General features: G+C 51.0%; 7 protein-coding genes across 7 annotated transcripts, besides 7 other annotated features; 3 read left to right on the top strand and 4 right to left on the bottom strand.

The window, feature by feature from the left end:
- Positions 1 to 354: 354 nt before the first annotated feature.
- On the bottom strand, positions 355 to 2,876 carry ACLA_094490 (putative cellobiose dehydrogenase; the record flags this gene model as incomplete). Its single annotated transcript, XM_001273174.1, has 2 exons — positions 355 to 648; positions 702 to 2,876. 2 exons carry the CDS (start codon positions 2,874 to 2,876, stop codon positions 355 to 357), a joined length of 2,469 nt encoding a protein of 822 aa, XP_001273175.1.
- A 1,292-nt stretch (positions 2,877 to 4,168) lies between these two features.
- On the bottom strand, positions 4,169 to 5,603 carry gel1 (1,3-beta-glucanosyltransferase gel1; the record flags this gene model as incomplete). The annotated part of the gene is made up of 2 exons (XM_001273173.1): positions 4,169 to 4,936; positions 5,007 to 5,603. The coding sequence occupies 2 exons, from the start codon at positions 5,601 to 5,603 to the stop codon at positions 4,169 to 4,171; spliced, it is 1,365 nt and encodes a 454-aa protein (XP_001273174.1).
- Positions 4,294 to 4,317: a microsatellite.
- A 125-nt stretch (positions 5,604 to 5,728) lies between the features above and the next one.
- Positions 5,729 to 5,759: a microsatellite.
- Positions 5,730 to 5,759: a microsatellite.
- Positions 5,760 to 8,367: 2,608 nt separating this feature from the next.
- ACLA_094470 (sterol desaturase family protein) lies at positions 8,368 to 9,105 on the bottom strand (the record flags this gene model as incomplete). The annotated part of the gene is made up of 1 exon (XM_001273172.1): positions 8,368 to 9,105. The coding sequence occupies one exon, from the start codon at positions 9,103 to 9,105 to the stop codon at positions 8,368 to 8,370; it is 738 nt and encodes a 245-aa protein (XP_001273173.1).
- Positions 9,106 to 9,879: 774 nt separating this feature from the next.
- On the top strand, positions 9,880 to 10,491 carry ACLA_094460 (YbhB/YbcL family Raf kinase inhibitor-like protein; the record flags this gene model as incomplete). Its single annotated transcript, XM_001273171.1, has 1 exon — positions 9,880 to 10,491. One exon carries the CDS (start codon positions 9,880 to 9,882, stop codon positions 10,489 to 10,491), a length of 612 nt encoding a protein of 203 aa, XP_001273172.1.
- A 2,591-nt stretch (positions 10,492 to 13,082) lies between these two features.
- Positions 13,083 to 14,030, top strand: ACLA_094450 (putative GPI anchored cell wall protein (Dan4); the record flags this gene model as incomplete). Its single annotated transcript, XM_001273170.1, has 1 exon — positions 13,083 to 14,030. The coding sequence occupies one exon, from the start codon at positions 13,083 to 13,085 to the stop codon at positions 14,028 to 14,030; it is 948 nt and encodes a 315-aa protein (XP_001273171.1).
- Positions 13,671 to 13,703: a microsatellite.
- Positions 13,756 to 13,790: a microsatellite.
- Positions 13,758 to 13,781: a microsatellite.
- Positions 14,031 to 14,147: 117 nt separating the features above from the next.
- Positions 14,148 to 14,172: a microsatellite.
- A 470-nt stretch (positions 14,173 to 14,642) lies between these two features.
- Positions 14,643 to 15,245, bottom strand: pex4 (putative ubiquitin conjugating enzyme (UbcJ); the record flags this gene model as incomplete). The annotated part of the gene is made up of 2 exons (XM_001273169.1): positions 14,643 to 14,980; positions 15,080 to 15,245. 2 exons carry the CDS (start codon positions 15,243 to 15,245, stop codon positions 14,643 to 14,645), a joined length of 504 nt encoding a protein of 167 aa, XP_001273170.1.
- A 454-nt stretch (positions 15,246 to 15,699) lies between these two features.
- ACLA_094430 (endonuclease III domain-containing protein) lies at positions 15,700 to 16,965 on the top strand (the record flags this gene model as incomplete). Its single annotated transcript, XM_001273168.1, has 1 exon — positions 15,700 to 16,965. The coding sequence occupies one exon, from the start codon at positions 15,700 to 15,702 to the stop codon at positions 16,963 to 16,965; it is 1,266 nt and encodes a 421-aa protein (XP_001273169.1).
- Between the last annotated feature and the right edge of the window lie 174 nt (positions 16,966 to 17,139).

Genomic DNA, 17,139 nt, shown 5'->3' with positions numbered 1-17,139 from the left:
GGAAACGGCGGCTGAAATTAAGCTGTCTTGTCGGTGGCTTGGGTGCCGTACTTTGTGTCCGTGCAGGGAGGAGAGCAACAGGACCGGGCCCCTGTTAGTGGTTTCCCCCATCTCGTCCGACTGTGCGATAATTCGGAGTGGGTGCCTCCTCGGTCAGCTTATGGATGTAGATAAATGTAGATAATCCTTACCTATAGAGGTGGGTGGGAGGGGTTCACATTGTCAAATACATCAGAACTATTTATTATATTTTGAAAGTACACTCAGTATATATAGTAAATACAATCACCCATCTCAGCTAAATCCACCACTAATTGCAGGTGGCAATCGTCCCCTCGCAGCCATAGACGATTCTCACAGAGAAGAAATCCGTCTCTTCTTATTTCGGCATCTCTTGCCAGTTGGGGTCACGATAGTGGTGCTTTGAACGCCAGTAGGCCCGGTGCCAACCATGGTGGAGGTGGCAATGGCCGTTTGCTGGGCCGGGGAGGAGATAGGAATGCTCGACGAGACAGGAATGCTGGATGAAGCGCCGCCAGCCTGGCCCAGCGCGATGATTCTCGCGACAGCGGCCTCAGCGGCGATCATGACGATGGCTTGGGCGTTACCAGTGGGCAGGTCGGGGTGGATACTGGCGTCGACAACGAACTATTCTCGTTTAGCAGTGAATGTAAAGGAACGCGTCAATAAAGCGAACTTACCAGGTTGTCGGTACCGTAGACCTTCGCGTTGGTGTCGACGACCGACGTACCGTTGCGACGGCCGTCGTCGGGGCCCATCTTGGCGGTGCCAACATAGTGGGCGCCGCTGGTCATGCTGGCGAGGATGTCGGCGGCAGAGGTGGATTTCAAAACGGTGTAGGAAGATTTCTTCAGGTCATCGATGAGCTCCTGGAAGAATTGAGTAAGGGCCTCCTTGTCCGCGTCGGTCTTAAGCCAGGGCTCGGATTCGATGGTCGTCGCTCCGGCCGCATTGATGCCGAGGACACCCGAAGAGGTGGCACCGTGCGTCAGGTACACCTTCATCGAAATGATGCCGTTGCCGGCGGGGCTGCAAGAACCCTGGTAGTAGCGGGTAACGCCGTCGCTGCCCACGTTCGAGGTCCAGAACTGCAGCCGATGGGCCCCCTGCGTCCAGATGCCGGAGCCAGCGGCGTAGAGTCTCCGCGCGAGCGAGTTAGTGCCAGGGATGACGCTGGAGGTGTTCAAGGATGTGAAGTTGGCGCCCGTCTGGACCTCCACGGTGAACATGGGATGGTCTTTGAAGTTCTGTCCGACAGGGAGATTGATCCAGTCATTCGAAGGTGGGGGCTTAACGCCACTGCTGCCACTCTGAACAGTCTTGATCTGGTTGGCGGGTCCAATACCTGAATTGAACAGAATGCGAGGTGTGGACAGAGCACCGGCGGCAAGGATAACCTTTCCGCCAGCACGGACTCGAACGATCTCAATGCCACCCGAGGCGGTCTCAAGTTCCACTCCAGCGACCTTGCCGCCAGTGCGGATGACGCGGCGGACCTTGGTCTGCAGACGGAGGGTGAAGTTGTCCCGGCCACTGACGAGGGGAAGATAAGACCGTACGGGGCCAGCTCGAATGCCGTTGGCGACCGACCAGGACGGGTGGCTGAAAGCCTTGTGCTTCTCGTTGGGCTGCTTCTGCTGGTCCACGGACTTCCATCCGAGTCCGCTCAGGAAGGATGACAAGACGGTGTACATTCCCTGATCGTAGCGGCGACCGTCAGCGGACGGGAGAAGACTACCAGGGTTCCTCTCATAGAGACGAGCGGCAGCGGATTCTACATCTTGCCACTTCCATCCCACAGGCCATTTGTCATCGAAATCAGCAGCCTGGGGATAGATGTAGGCCATAGCATTAACGATAGTACCTCCACCAAGCACACAACCAGCCATACCCGGGGTGTCAGGGCACAGGTAATCGCCGATGACACCGAGCTTGGACAAGGCCTGGTTGACAGCCGGGACATCAAATGGGGTCAGGGTCTTGTTCCAAGTGAGGGCGTTAGTTGCGCCCATCTCGACCGTAGGAGCGGAACCCCGCTCGATCAGCAGGACACGCTTGTTGGTCTCGGCCAGCCGTTGGGCGGCGATAATGCCGGCCGCACCACCACCGACAACAATATAATCGTATGTTCCGTTAGAGATGGTCGGGACCGTGCTGGGAGCAGGTGTGCGAGAAGGGGCCGGTGTCGTAGCGGATGGAGTGCCGGTTGGCGTGCCCTCTGCTGGCTTAGCCATGGCGGCCCAGGTGGCATACTTAGAAGACTTGGCTCGGCCGAGAAGCATCTCGAAACTACCAAATCCGGCAGAGTGATAGGTCAAGACGGAGGAGGGAGACGCAGGAGTCTTGGGGCTAGTCTTAGCAAGGGCCCATCCCAGGAAAAACGTCTCGTCAGCGGCACCGAATGTGGCTGGGTTTCCTAGAATACAGCCTTTGCACAGGAAAGTATACGTGAGCTTCGTGCTACTCACAGATGTGCCAGCAGGGATCTCAACGAGGCTGGCATCCCCACTGAAGACATCAGGGTTAGTGTAGTCGGTTGTCTTGCGCAAGCTGGAGACCACCGAGTTGCCGCTGGGCCAGGCCGCGATCATGAGGGTTGAGGTCATCGAACCACCCAGACTTACACCACCCCATCCATTCGAGCTGTCCAGTGGCACGACAATTTGACCCACAAAGTCCGTACCGACAGTCTCTGGGAGAGCTAGGCCGAAGCAGAACCCGGTGGGTTCATCGCACCATCGCTGGAAGTCGATTCCTGTGGTCGGGTCATTGTAGGCAGAAGAGTTGTAGCCTGCAGCAGCCACGCCCAGCGTGGAGCTCAAAGCAACTAAGCCACCGAAGAGAAGGGAACGCATATCGTTCTGGCAATCAAGAAAGAATGAAAATCAATTAAATGAAAGGAAGGCTGACCGCACCAGCAGCAACCGAAAGCGAATGGCGGCTCGAACAGCCGGAAAAGGAACGAAAAGAAACGAAGGAAAGTGTAGCGAAAGAAAAGAAAGAACGGAACTGAACTGGTCACCCGAAGAACAGCCATAGCGACTTCCTCCCTATTCATATACTCTTTCAACAAGCCAACTACCTCCAAGAATCGACTCTTAACCTGACCGGAAATCGACCGAGAATCACGGAGTACCAAGACCACATAAGTGACCCAGCATCTTGGAACTTGGGAAGACCTTGAAACAGTGGGCACGGACGACGCGCCGACTCCCAGGAGCCGCAGCTAGACTGCATTGCATCCGCAAAGGTGCTCAGATTGCATGGATTCCAAAGAGATTAAGCATCCCAAGCCGCGCTAACGATGCTGCATGCTGCGCCAGGTGGAACGCGCCAAGGGGAGCTAGATCGGAGAAGTTTCATATTTGAACGGCCGTTTGAGTTCTGAGATCTTCATGACTGAAGATGTCCACCGGTCCATCTATGTGAAACGAGCGCCCTTGGAATAGTTCGGTATAGGAGGTTGGGCATCATTAACACGGGTTGCGCAATTGGTTGATTTAGTCAGTGTCCCATGGAGTATCCTCTCAGACTTCGGCACATAAGTTGAAATGGGAGCCGGCAGCCTCTCGCTGGTGCCGACGTTATGCTGATGCGAAGCCATAAGAACTCCTGGTATGGATCTCAAATTTGGGCATGCGAGACAATGTTTGCAGTTGATGAAATGATGTCGAAGTGGACTGGTTTACCTTTTTCAGACATCACGTGTTCCCATCTCGGTCCTGAAAGGCGCCGGGGCCAAGTAACAAGAAGTCCATCATTGCTCTGGCGTACATTTTAAGGCCGTTCACCCTGCTTTCGCTTGGCTGAGATCAATTGTTTTGATCCTGTTATTGGGACATTTCAGCTACAACCCCGATTGAATAAAATCACTAAATGCCGATGTAGGCTATCTACCATCCTCCTAGGTACGAATCAAGCCATCCGATTAATCTATAAACGGCCAGGAATCCAAGCTCAAATGTACATATTCCGGAGTTCAGCTGGGGGTCATGCATCCCAAGATAACGCCATGGAAAATCGTCAAATCGAATACAAGCCCCAAAGTCTAGAGCAGCCGGGAACTAACGAAACCGAACCGTAGATAATGAACAAAAAACATGGCAAAGGTGGACAATTTGTTCAAAAGGGTATGAGAAGAGGAAAATCACAGCAGGATGAGGCCAGCGCCGAAAAGGGTCGACATCAGCGTGATCGCGCCAACGGCAGCAGGAGCCAGAGTCATACTAGGGACGCTCAGACCAGCTGCAGCGCCCTTGGAAGAAGTGGAAGTGCCGCTGCTGCTGCTGCTGCTGCCAGAGGCGGAGCCAGATCCAGGTTCAGCAGTGCTGGTGGACTGAGTACCACGGTTCTGGCTGCCAGAGCCGCCGAAGCCAGGACCCTTGCCGGCACCCTCAGTCATATACTTCTTAGCAGGCTCAGGGATAGCAGGAAGATCATTGTTGTCCACATTCCAGTTGGGAGAATCTTTGGCCGGGCAAGGATTGGCACCACCAGTCTTGTTGTAGTTGCCGTCGCCCTGGGGGTTACTGGTCTTCTCAAAAGCGGTCTTGAGGGCATTAAAGTCGTCAAGCTCCTTCACATCCTTGCCGCTGATCTCGACCAAACCGTAGTTGCTAGCCTCCTGAGAGTACTCGTAAACGAGACCACCCGAGTAGACACCAGTCATGTCAGTAGAATAGAGCGAGGTGACTTCCTGGAACTGACGCTTGTTGGTGTTGCAGCCATATTCGGACAGGAAGAGGGGGAGACCGTAGCCGGTGAAGTTCTTGACCTTCTGATCCCATCCGGAAGTCTTGAAGGACGAGGGATCGCACCAGGAGTAGTCATTAAAGGCGAAGAAATCGCTGCGCTCGTCATCGGTACCGCAGTTCATGTACTGAGCCATTTGGAGACGGTTGGTATCAATGTCGGCCTGGACGATCGACCATCAGTACTGTAATTCACATTTCTTAGAGACAAGACAGAAGTGGAGGAGAACTTACAGCAGAGTAACCAACGGGGATCTCGCGGTAGTTGCGGCTACGGATGTACTGACGCAAATCACGCGTAACAGCCTTGACATAGGGAGCAGCCGAGGACGAAGGACCGTCGTTGATGACCTCGTTACCGGAGAAGAAAGCCAGGGTGTTCTTGTAGGAGGCAAAAGCATCGACAGTGGCGAAGATGTATTGGAGGTAGACGTCGTTATACGACTCCTTGGGGCTGGCACGGTTCAGGGAGTACTTGGGAGTGTTGACGTCGAGGACCAGGTAGATGCCAGCATCGGCCAGGGCGTTCATACACTCGTCATGGTTCTTGGAGTTGTCGACCGAGTAAACACGGATGGTGTTCAGACCGAGAGCCTTGAACTTCTCAATGTCACGCTTGCATCCGTCGGGATCAGCGATAGGATCCGCCAGGTCGGACGATCCGCCGGGCTGGTAGTCGACACCACGCATGTAGAAACGCTCGTTACCCTTGAAGAAGGCATTTCCTTTGACGGTGATGGGAGTCACATCGTCACGGGCCTGGAGGGAGGGGGCGGCCAGAACGGTGGAGGCACCGGCGGCGAGGGCCGCTGCAACAACAGAGGTCTTCATTGTGATGTGATTAGGATTGTGGTGGTGTGAGCGGAAAGAGTGAGAACGATTCGAAAAGAATGGCGAGACCGTGGAAGTTAATAAGCTGGTCGATTTGTCGAGAAGATCGCGAATGCAATGAATATAGAGAGAGAGAGAGAGAGAGAGAGAGAGAGATCCGTGTAGCGAGTGACGGGGTCGGAGAATTAATAGCAGTACGTTGTACAGCGAATACTGCAACAAGAAATGAAGCACGAAGAATGTGAACGAGAGAAGAAGGGATACAGAGGAAGAAGGAGGAACACAGGGAGGCAGGAAGGACAACACCACACAGGTAGGGCGGCAGGACCTTAAAAAGCCAACCAGGGCTCATGGATGGACCATCCCTGAATGCTTACGGAGTACACAGCCCAGTGAAGTGTGAACCATTACACAGTAGATACGGTACCTAGTTATTACCTTGGATAGGATACCATAGGTAAGACAGAACCATGGGGGATTACAGGATCATTCCCATGCAAAGTGGGAAGTGAGATAAGAATAGCATTTCCAGCGGTATTCTGTTTACCGTTTAGATACATACAAGAGTTCCATAGGAGGGACTCGTCATCCTGTCCAGGGCTCGACACCAGGATAATTAAAAGGACGCCTGTTCTGAGGGATTGAATGGGCCCAATCCAGTGCAGTGGAGCCTGCTGGAGAACACCAAAGGACCATGCTTGACTCTGGGTGGGCTCTCAGGCGCAGAGATCGTCCGATCGGCCAGGGTCAAACTTCCCAGGGCAAAAAAAAAGTGGTCCTCGTGCAGGATTGAGATGGTGAGATTGATTTGGGGGGGGGGGGGGGCGAATTCTCATCAGGAGGTATTCTCTCCCAGAGGAGGTTATTATTATTTATATTGGTGTTCTGCCATAATTCCATCCTCAGTTCTCCCGTAGATACGGAGTACAAGTACCATGCCTAGAGGTACCTACCTAGGGAGTCTAGGAAATAGGGACAGTACCTAGTCTTTAGAACCTATTGTGTAGTGCTGGGGCGCTGAGTGCCGCTGTGGGGGAAATCCTCCAGGGGCCAGTGGAGCCTGGACTGTCAATCCCTGAGGCCCTGGATGATGATAGGCTGTGTGCCTCCATGCGCCTCCCATTTGTCTTCTTTCCTGTTCATGGTGTGATTGTTATTATTCTTATGGCTGTTATTATTATTCCTCTCCTAGAATCAGCAATCAACCATTTGCAGATAAGAGTATGACAGATTGACAGCTGTTTGACATGCAAATCTAGATACATTAATGAAGGACAAAAGAACATCTTGTACGATGGAGTAGGTCGAAGCGAGAAGGCGTATCCAAGGTTTGCCAGCGCATAACAAATTACAAAACACTGTCTCAATTCCAAGTCTCGGAGACATGGATGGAAGCGCTGTCTTATCTATTCTAAGAAGCACAGTCCACCATCAATATGACTGACCTCTGATAATGTACACAGTAGGCTACTTCCCCAGTCCATAGCAATCCATCATCTTATTTCTTTTCCCTCTGCCCCTATCTCAACCCTTAGCTAGATAATACTTACTCCGTTCTCCCTTCTGCTGACTTGAGCGGTGGCTGGCCAAAAATAGGATTCCTTGACGTCAAACCAAGACGCCACCAGCCACGTCGAAGCATTATTGGCGCCTGGTCCAATCCACCGACTAGATAGACCGCTCAGGGAAAAGCCAACAATGGAGGCTGCATTCCTGGTTCCAAGACTTCGAGTTTGAGGGGGTTGGGTCTGGGATGTTTCATCTTTCTTCTTGGCTGCGGGCACTGGCCATGGAACATGTAGATGAATTATCTTGACATCTATTGGACTATCTTGGTATTCAATGGAAGTATCGAGTCTATACCGTCTACAACATACTAAAAATCAATTTCCTCCCGTACTCCCTATGACTCCCTGCCCGAGGACTTGCCATGGCAGATTTTTCCCTTCCCCTGACATGTCCTAATAATGTCAGCCATCATTAAGTGGAATGCTACTGCCTAATATTAATAACAATCTAACTACGGAGTACAGAGTACAGAGTAATAGGTGTGGCTTCCCCTTGATCTGGAACTACCAGCAATGTTCTAGATCACAGCCAGCACCCAGACGGCGCTGTCTCATTCCTCAATTATCTACTAGGTAGGTAGTAGTATAGATTCTATAGCAATTTTTCTACTGGCTATGGGGCAATAAATATATCTATCTTGAGGACGTATGAAAGGCTGTATAAAGGTTGATGATACTTTCTTGGTTGGGTAGACGCCCTTCGCCAGAATACCCGACAGGTATTTCTCTCAAAGATCCCAGGCTCTGAATGCAGTAGCTTCCACCATAATATTCAATGGTACTTGATAAAGTAGATGTGCATCTTCTGGAGGTTTCTATTGCAGAGACCAATTTTCGATATTATACTGCCCTGGAGGAAAGTCTGATATCTCACTACGGCTATGAGATATGACCATTATATATATTCCTACGTGGAAATGGATACTCTCCCATGTAATTGAGCGATACGCCATGTTTTACGAAACAATTTTGCACCACTCCGACATGACGGCCATTCAGCTCTATTACGACACTTGACAAGACGGAAAAATAGAAGTTGATCCTACGTATCCCAGGCCAACTAAAGCGATCATGCACAAATACAAGAATAATCATGTATGCCATCGCAGAATCTGCATGGAAGCCCTGAATATCTGTACAGTGAACAATCCATTTCTCCAAGGGACAAGCATCCATGCCTGATACTGTACAGCTAGCTAATCCTTCCGTCTCGTTTCAAGCTTGTCCGTCCCATGCAGCCAATCCAAAAGCCCAATGGACCCATAGTTCAAATTGAACTTCTCGTGGTGCAGATCATGCATCTTCGCTTTGCTCTTGAAGAAGTCATACCCACTATGAACCGTGGCGGTATTAAAGAGCTCGTAAGCCAGGAATGCCCAAAAGGTCAGAATATGACTCCCCAAGATCTGCGGGGGTAGAGAGATCGGCAACGCATTGGCGAAGACCTGTTCGATGGGATGTGCATATTGCGCCGCTAGAGCTATGGGCGCTGTGAACCGGTGATGGCGCTTGTGAATCCTGGCATAGAAGGAGGGTCGATGCAGGAAGCGATGGCTATAGTAGAACAGGGCTTCTCTAAGGAGAAGGCTCAGAGCAAAGTCGCGAACAAACTCTGACGGGGACGGTAGAGAGGACTCGATTCGGTACGAGGAAGCTCCGCGTTTCAGAACATAGATCTGAAAGAGATGTAGGCATGATGAAAGAAGTTGGTTCTGGGTCACAACCACAAAACAATGCCAAATCTCGCTCCGACTGGGCTGTTTTGGTGCTGGCTGTAACTTATGCCGCCGCGAGTATGAGGGAAATAGGACATCGAGGCAGAGGTAGCCGAAGCAGGGGAGCCAGAAAGAAGCGACTTGAACGAGCAATGTGCCCACAAATTCTATTCCCTGGGTAGGATATGATGCGACGATATATTTCCATATCTCTTCCATTTTGGGAACATCAGGAGTGCCTCCACCGATTATATGCAAGGGCCATGGAGTGCAAGAAAGGTGTAAAAGACGACTATAGTTCACCAGATAGCTCCTCACTTATATTTAAATCTTTCTCTCTGGACATATCATATGAGGTTGAAAGGCGAGTCTCTGGGAAGGTCTTACCTCGGCAAACGCATGTAGCTCCAGATGGCCAGAATCTGCATTGCTTCCCCGCATTATCTGAGTGGTCACAACGCCGGGTACGATCACTCGAGGACTGTACTTGGGTATTTAGCTCGCAGCAAACCACCAATAGCCACTGCATTTGCACAAGAGAAAGCTTGGTATGGACTTCTCAGGAGATGAGGACTGCATGTGCCGATCCTGTGAATAAAGCCAGTCGGCGAAGTCGATGACAAGGAAATGGCAGGTTCCAGCAAAAAAAAAATTGCTGTTTACCATCGCTGCCGTTGGTCACGGAAAGGAAGGAGCCAGAAAGAGAGACAGTGTGTATGTTTGTGTTGGTGCCGATGAGCTACTACTTCCTGATGAAGCCAGTTCTGCTCTTTCCATATAGACGGGGTGAAGTGTCTTCGTTCTGTTATCCTTGAGAGCATTGGTTTTACTCCTTCACTCAAGCATGCATTACTTTTTGTGAGCAATAACTATCGTTCGAAAGGTATCAATCCACAGACTACCCACTTTCGACACAGCGACGCATACAAGGCAAGATTCACTACTTAGTTCCAAGTCATTGACCGAGTCATTGTACTAACAGTCACATCACAGATGCATCTTACCGTGTTCACGATTAGCTACTGTCTGCTGTTGACCAGCGTCAACGGCCAACATGAGAAACTCTTTACCAGCCGGCCAGCCTTTGCCAAATACCCATACCCTACGATCTCCCTTCGGTGCCACGAAATTGGACCCTCCGGTTCGACCCTGCATGTTGACCACATGGCAGAGGGAGCAGGATACGTCCCGTCGTTGTCATGGCCCTCTGCCGCCAGAAACGTCCGGGAATATCTTCTTGTGAGCGAGGATCCGGATGCTCCCCTTTCCCATTCAGTCATCCATGGGCTGTATTACGGAATTCCTCGTGTGTTCACGGGTATCGACCACGAAGACTTCGAATTGAATGAGAAGCATGACGACCCGTATCTGCTCAAGGGAGGGTTTCGGTACGGTCAGAACAGAGGCGACACCGTGTATCTCCCTCCCCGATCCCTTCCGGGACAGGGTCCCCACCGTTACTTTTACGAACTCATTGCGCTCAATCAGCCGATCGATCGAAGCAAGCTCAGTGACAGGGCAACCTTGGAAGAAATTGAAGCTGCAATTAGAGGCAAGGTTGTGGGATGGGGAGCCTGGGCGGGCGTTGTCAAGAACGAGGGATGATGAGAGGGACTGATGTTGTTCTGCTTACATAGCCAGAGATCGAGATGTCTGGGGGATATGATGCAACTGCAAGACAGCAGAGTTGATCGTTACGATCGGTGTCCTGGACAATGTTCCTGCACCATCTGGGTTGTGTTTGTTGACAGTCGATACGTCTACTATTGTTAGAACCAGGTGTCTCCTGATGCAAAAAGAATCCAAGTCGATTTTTAGCCAAGTCAACCCTCAACCCTCAATTCTCTGTTTCTTTTTGTTTATTTGTTTATGCGGTGGAAGTCAATGATCTCATGACTCATGTTTGAGGTCTTTCAAAATGCCTCGGGAGTAGTCGATAGGCCATGCTCGAACCATGGAAAAGGTTCGATTGATCCAATTGGGCACATATTTATAGGTCGCATGTCTCAGATCATTGTCAAAGAATTTTTTATGTGAGACTGTGGAGTGTGAGCTCGACGAACCCACCTGACTCGGATCATTTTTGAGTACTACCTAAACTCAGTAAAGCCATCGTTTCGCAACTCACCAGTTAAAGATACCGAATAAATACAAAGTCAAGTTTTCGTCGTGAAGGTGAAGGTATACCTTACCTGATAGTTGGTACCACGGTTCATGAGAAACATTGTGGAATATCCCCATGGGTTCAGTGCTTGTTGTTTGACTGCGACCCAGCCATCGGTGATATCTCGTACTTATTGTACGGAGTAGATACTGGGTGGGAGCAGACTGATAGGACACTGGTCGAGAAAAAATTGCATCCAGAAGCAGGCTAGCTCGTATTTGTTGAGCGCATCGATCCGAGCGATGAATCACCACGAATAGTTAGCCGGCCAGGTGAGTAAATAAAACTTCAAGTTCAATGCTGTCCACTTGTCCCACTCCGGCAACGCCACACTGCCACAGCCGCAAAAATAGAAGATCCAGGAATCCCGAATCGGATTGGAACCACGCATGTCGGATGCCTGCAATGCAATAATAATGATGGCTGTCCGGAAGCGTAATCCTCCATCAGTCGGTAGTATTATGCAGACTTTAGCTAAACTAGAGAGTGATTTGATTCAATTCTTGGGTTCATACTTGATCTCTACGGAGTAGATAGGAGTGCTTGACAAAGAAAGTGACTTGAAGTTCTCTCCTGCCATGGAACTTGGAACGGAATCAGGGACCAGGACCAGCATCAACAACCAAGGATAGATTGGGGAGATTCCCCTCAGTCGAACCTTGCTTGTGCAAAAACTGGAAACATCCGATTTATCCACTCGATTGTTGAACGGTGTTTCAATAATAGTAGTCAGTCCTCAGTCGTCGTCCTCCGCACCAGGTACATAGTAGTAGTTGCTAAAGTCTTGATCATCGCAATATCAAATACAACTAATGGCCACAGGAAATCCCTACATCGGTTGGTAAATGGATAGAGGGAGTATTATTCAATTATGTCGTCCGAAGTGAAGATGATTACGTCAATCTAATCTCACTCTGGCCTCCAGAGGACAGAAATAATACACCGTGGATAGGAAGATATAGAGATCCCTCCCTAGTCTGTACATCGTCTCCGGAACCAAAATGCTGGATGGTGCTGACGGTGCTGACAGTGTCGGCCGACTAATATTCATCTTCATCTTCATTCTCTGGAGTTCGTCGGATTTGGCTGGGAGGCCTGATACCGACCATGATAAAGCTGTTAGATACGGACGAGGAGGAAAGGATCTATTTATGTGTGGAATAATCGACCAGATGATGCAGCGTATCGCAGCAGAAAAACGCTCGTACTACGTACTTTTGAAGCCCATATGGAATCACCTATGTAAGGAACTGGTAAGTACTGGATGTATACTAAGGCTTGCAGGCATGCAGTGTGCCGATGGAAAGTGGGATGATAAGAAGGCCAAAACATTGCCACTCACAATGTAGATAGATAGATAATAATATCAGATACCGAACGAATGCGAACTGGTCTGTTTTTGGCGCGAAAATTCCAAGGTCGAGGTTGCTTTCAGTTTCAACGCCCAAACGGCCGATCCATGGGAGACCAAGCCCAATTGTTCCTGATTTGTGACACTGAAATCGGTGAATCCGAAGCCAAACAAAACGAGCTTGCTAATAATAATGATTAGTTGATTAGACTAGTTGGTATCCAGATAGTAACTATCTAGTAACTAACTTGTATCTGAGGATCTGACTACACTAGCGGATTTTTTTTTTTTTTTTGGCGCAAACTCCCAAAGTTACGTATGGTATGGGCTGTTTATCCTCAGGCTCCAAAAACCGGGAACAAACAAAACGACCCGAATGCCTGTCTCACTCTTCATCTTCTCTTTTTGCACTTAAGCTTCTGCTGTTCTCATCCCATCTGGTCTTCTGATTCGGTATCATCAAAGTCTACTTAAAAGACGGCATATCTGCCACCTGCCTCTGCTTGTCGTGGATCTTGACCATCAACCGGCTGCATACTCATACATACAAGCTCAGCTGGTGCGTCCATATCAGCCTATTACCCGATTAGGCATCCACCTCGCCCTCAACTGGAAAGTCGGTCTTCCTCCTTATCACCAAACCATTCATCCAGTCTCTTGGACTGGGCGCCTTCATCCATCATGAATCGCTTCCTTCGCCTCCTCTTCGTCTCTCTGGCTGCGTCCTCCGCAATCGCCGCTCCAGCCCCCGAGCCATCGGAGCTGGAGGTCCCCGGCAGAGATAGCTTCCATGACAGCCTCACCAGCCTCAGCGAAGCTTCGATCCACAAAGCCCTGCATCTCATCGAGAAGTTCCGCCATGGCGTCTTCCCTACCGACAGAGATGCCATTGCTGCTATCCAGAAAGAGGGAAGGTCGCTGCCAGTCTTGAATCTTCCTCGCGAGCTCGGAAGTAATTCATCCACCCCCGCTGTTGAACCCACCCCAACCACTGAAGAGCCAGCTCCCACGGAAGCTCCCTCGACCTCTGCTCAACCGTCTCCCACGGAGACCGCCAAGTCAACGACGACAACGACGAGTACCACCCAGCAACAACCCACCGCGACCGAGCCCAGCTCTACCACCACGACCACGTCCGAGTCTCAGACACCGGCGCCTCCGAAGACCACATCGACTCAGAGTACTAGCACCGCTGAGACGACGACATCGACGACGAGCTCGCAGAACACCCCCGCTCCATCCCCAACGGCGGCCGAGCCCACTACGAGCACCACGTCCACCACGTCTACCACGTCCACCACGGATAAGCAAACCACCATGACGACTGCTTCTTCGACAACAACAGAGGCGCAGTCCACCACCAGCACCACCAGCACCACCTCCACAACCCGTACGCCCTACACCTCGACCTACAAGAGCACCACCACTCTCCCCAACGGCCAGCGGAGCACTGTCACGGCCGTGACTGTCGTCTATCCCACCGAAGACGGCGGCAAGCAGGCTGCCACGACCACGGGACCGGCCCCCGGCTTGCAAACCGACTCGGGCTCGGGTGCATCCACCACCGGCCTAACGAGGGAGCTGCTTCTCATGGTTGGAGGCGCGGCTGCCGTGGCCATGGCGCTGTAGAAGCCGTGAAAATCGGCCCATCTCTGAACTTCAGATCAATCTATCGACCTCTTTTGTTTTTGTTTTTTTTTTCTCGACGACTGGTTCTGATTGGGACTGCATTTAAAAAGGGCGTTTTCTCTCTCTCTCTCTCTCTCTTTCTTGATTTTGAACTACATATCTTACGACATGACTCCCACTTTTTACGATCCTTTGCATGGTCTCTGGCGTCCGACTCTTTGTCTCTCCTTTTGTACATAATATAGGTCCATGTGGGTATACCAGCGGATTCAATCCGCCAGTTCTGATTTTTCTCATCTTGACTTTCTTTACTTTGGTCAGGGCTATCTGAGTCTTGTCTCCAAGCGTGCATAACCGGCATAGACTTGACATAGTTGAAATATGGAGATAGTGGATAGCAATACTCACGCCCCTGCACTCTTCTACCCTTCAACCACTGCAACACATCTTCCAAAGCATTGAAATATATAAAAAACTCATCGGGTATGTATATACGTAAGAGACACGACCTAACCGATCGTAATCATCACAACTCTCCAACCCACGAAGGAGCACCTAAGCCTACTTATTCAAAACCACCACCATGACCACCAACTTCAGGTCCCCCGACACTCATCGCACAACATTCCCCTGGCCCTGCCACCGCTCCTCCTCCGTCCAATACCGCACAATACTTTCCCACGCAGGGATATCCCCATCACGCAGCAGGGCCGCGACATCGACGTTCAGCGGCGAGTCCGGCCGCGGATCCGTCAGCAGCTGGTGGATGGCCGTCAGGGTGGTCGAGAGCGTGTACACGGGGCTCCAGTGCTCGGTCGTCAGCAGCGTGAGGCAGATCTCGCCGGTTGTGAAGGAGATGTTGGGGTGGGAGATGCGGGTGGCGAAACGGATGGTGGGCGGCGCGAGGGGGTAATTGGGCGGGATGGTGATTTGGAGGGCCCAGAGGCCGCCTGTAGAGCAGTCAGTACCCGTCGATAGCCATGTTTGACCGGTCGGGGAGGTGGTAGTGGGTGGGTATTCTCTCTCTGTGTTGGGCGCGAGGAGGGGACCTGACTCGCCTTCGTAGGGTGTGCCCTTGACGCCCTTCAGGACGGCTTCCCAGTGTAGGAGATCATCTTCGCCGACGGGGCCCAGGTGAAGGAGCGCCTCGTTGGGGGACTTGGTGTAGTCTTTGAGTTCGCGGAGGAGGCGTTGGGTTGTCGACGTTGAGGCCATTGCGGTGTGCGGGTCGGGTTTGGAATGTGGGCTTCTTTCTCAGCCCGACCGGTGTGATGATCGGTGCAGGAATATGCCGTTATACTCTGTATTTCCCCCGGTATATTCTGAGGATGGACTAAGTGGTATGAAATAAGATGACTATATAATGGGATGAAGATGTACGGAGTATGCAGGAGTAGCAGGGAAAGACTTGCGACCGTTGCAACTGGAAGCGATTCTCCGTCGGTCGGGATGCTTGCACCGAGGCTCAGCTGCCGTGGGTCATTCCCCCATGTTCTGTGAACTTGTTCCGCGGTCTGGTCTAGGCTTCCGTGGTTGGGGAAACCAATATCTAATGATCTAAAATTTTGCCCCTACGTCGATCCTCACGTCTTACGCTTCATTTTCGTGTGAATTTTTTTCTGGGCATAGATACATTTCTGACCTGATATCTTCATACATAACTTCACTAATGCGTACTTCCCGCGCTTCCAAGGAGACTGCAAGCCTTCTACAGGCTCTTTCGCCTCCTGCGCGGCGCCAAACGCGTAGCTTGGCCAGCTCAAATGTTCTTCAACGCTTTGCTTTTAACGGTGGCGCCAATGGCCCGGTTGAAGCTTCTTCCACGTTGACCAGTTCGCAATTTCAGGATAGCGACGGGGAAGAAACCTCGTCTCTCTCCTCGGTTAATACCGTCGACATTGAAGATATTGTGGAACCTCCATCGAAAAGGAGAAGAGGCAATGTAGCAAGGACTCCCATCAAGACCATTGAAAAGCACGACGTCGTCAAGACGGAGCCTCCAGCAAAGAAGACAGGTCGCGCACCAGCGCGAAAAATCAAAAATGAGGATGGATTGATTGAAATTGAACCGCCCTCCAATTGGGAAACCATGTATACCATGGTCAAGAAGATGCGAGAGGATAACCCGACAGCTCCAGTTGATACCATGGGTTGCGCCAACCTTCATTGGCGAGCTTCATCTCCTCGGGACAGACGGTTCCAAACCCTCATTGCATTGATGCTGTCCTCCCAGACCAAGGACACTGTAACGGCCGTGGCGATGCAGCGTTTGCACACAGAGCTTGGAGACAGTAATGTACATCAAGATCTCATCATCAAGAAGGAGGAGCTAGAAGATGAGGATTCCAAGATACCAGAGAGAGACAGTACTCTGAACCTTGAGAACATCCTAGCAGTCTCTCCTGCCAAGCTCAACGAGCTTATCAGGACGGTCGGCTTCCACAACAACAAAACCAAGTATATCAAGGCAACGGCAGAGATTATTCGCGACCAGTATAAATCAGACATACCCTCCTCTGCCACAGAGCTGATGAAGCTACCTGGTGTAGGTCCGAAGATGGCGTTCCTCTGCATGAGTGCTGCATGGGGGAAGGACGAAGGGATCGGGGTCGACGTGCATGTTCATCGCATCACCAATCTCTGGGGCTGGCACAAGACAAAGACGCCCGAGGAAACTCGAATGGCATTGGAATCCTGGCTTCCCAGGGAAAAATGGCATGAGATCAACAAGCTACTCGTTGGCCTGGGACAGACTGTCTGCTTACCTGTTGGTCGAAGGTGTGGTGAATGCGATCTTGCTGGGACCAAGCTATGCAAAAGTGAAGTTCGAGGGCTCCTTTCCAGGAAGAATGCGAGTATAAAGACCAAAGATGAAACAGTCAAAGAGGAGTTCTCTCCTCCTGGTGGTGTAAAGATCAAGATGGAGGAGGTGTAAGGTGCTGGAAGCGTGAATGCCCCAGGCAGTGGGTAATGGCCTAGACTGATCCCGTGAGAGCGCGTTGTGGCAACAGCATTCAATGTTTACATGTTGGGAAAACAGGCTCATTGTACCTTAAGATCGTTCCTTTCTCCATCCTGTTCTAGGAGGCCTTTCTTGCGTCTTGCTGCT

Source organism: Aspergillus clavatus, genomic scaffold (assembly GCF_000002715.2).
Source record: "Aspergillus clavatus NRRL 1 1099423829798 genomic scaffold, whole genome shotgun sequence".
Taxonomy (NCBI): Eukaryota; Fungi; Ascomycota; class Eurotiomycetes; order Eurotiales; family Aspergillaceae; genus Aspergillus; species Aspergillus clavatus.
Note: the sequence above shows the minus strand (reverse complement) of the source record. Positions and strands in the feature narration are given on the sequence as shown.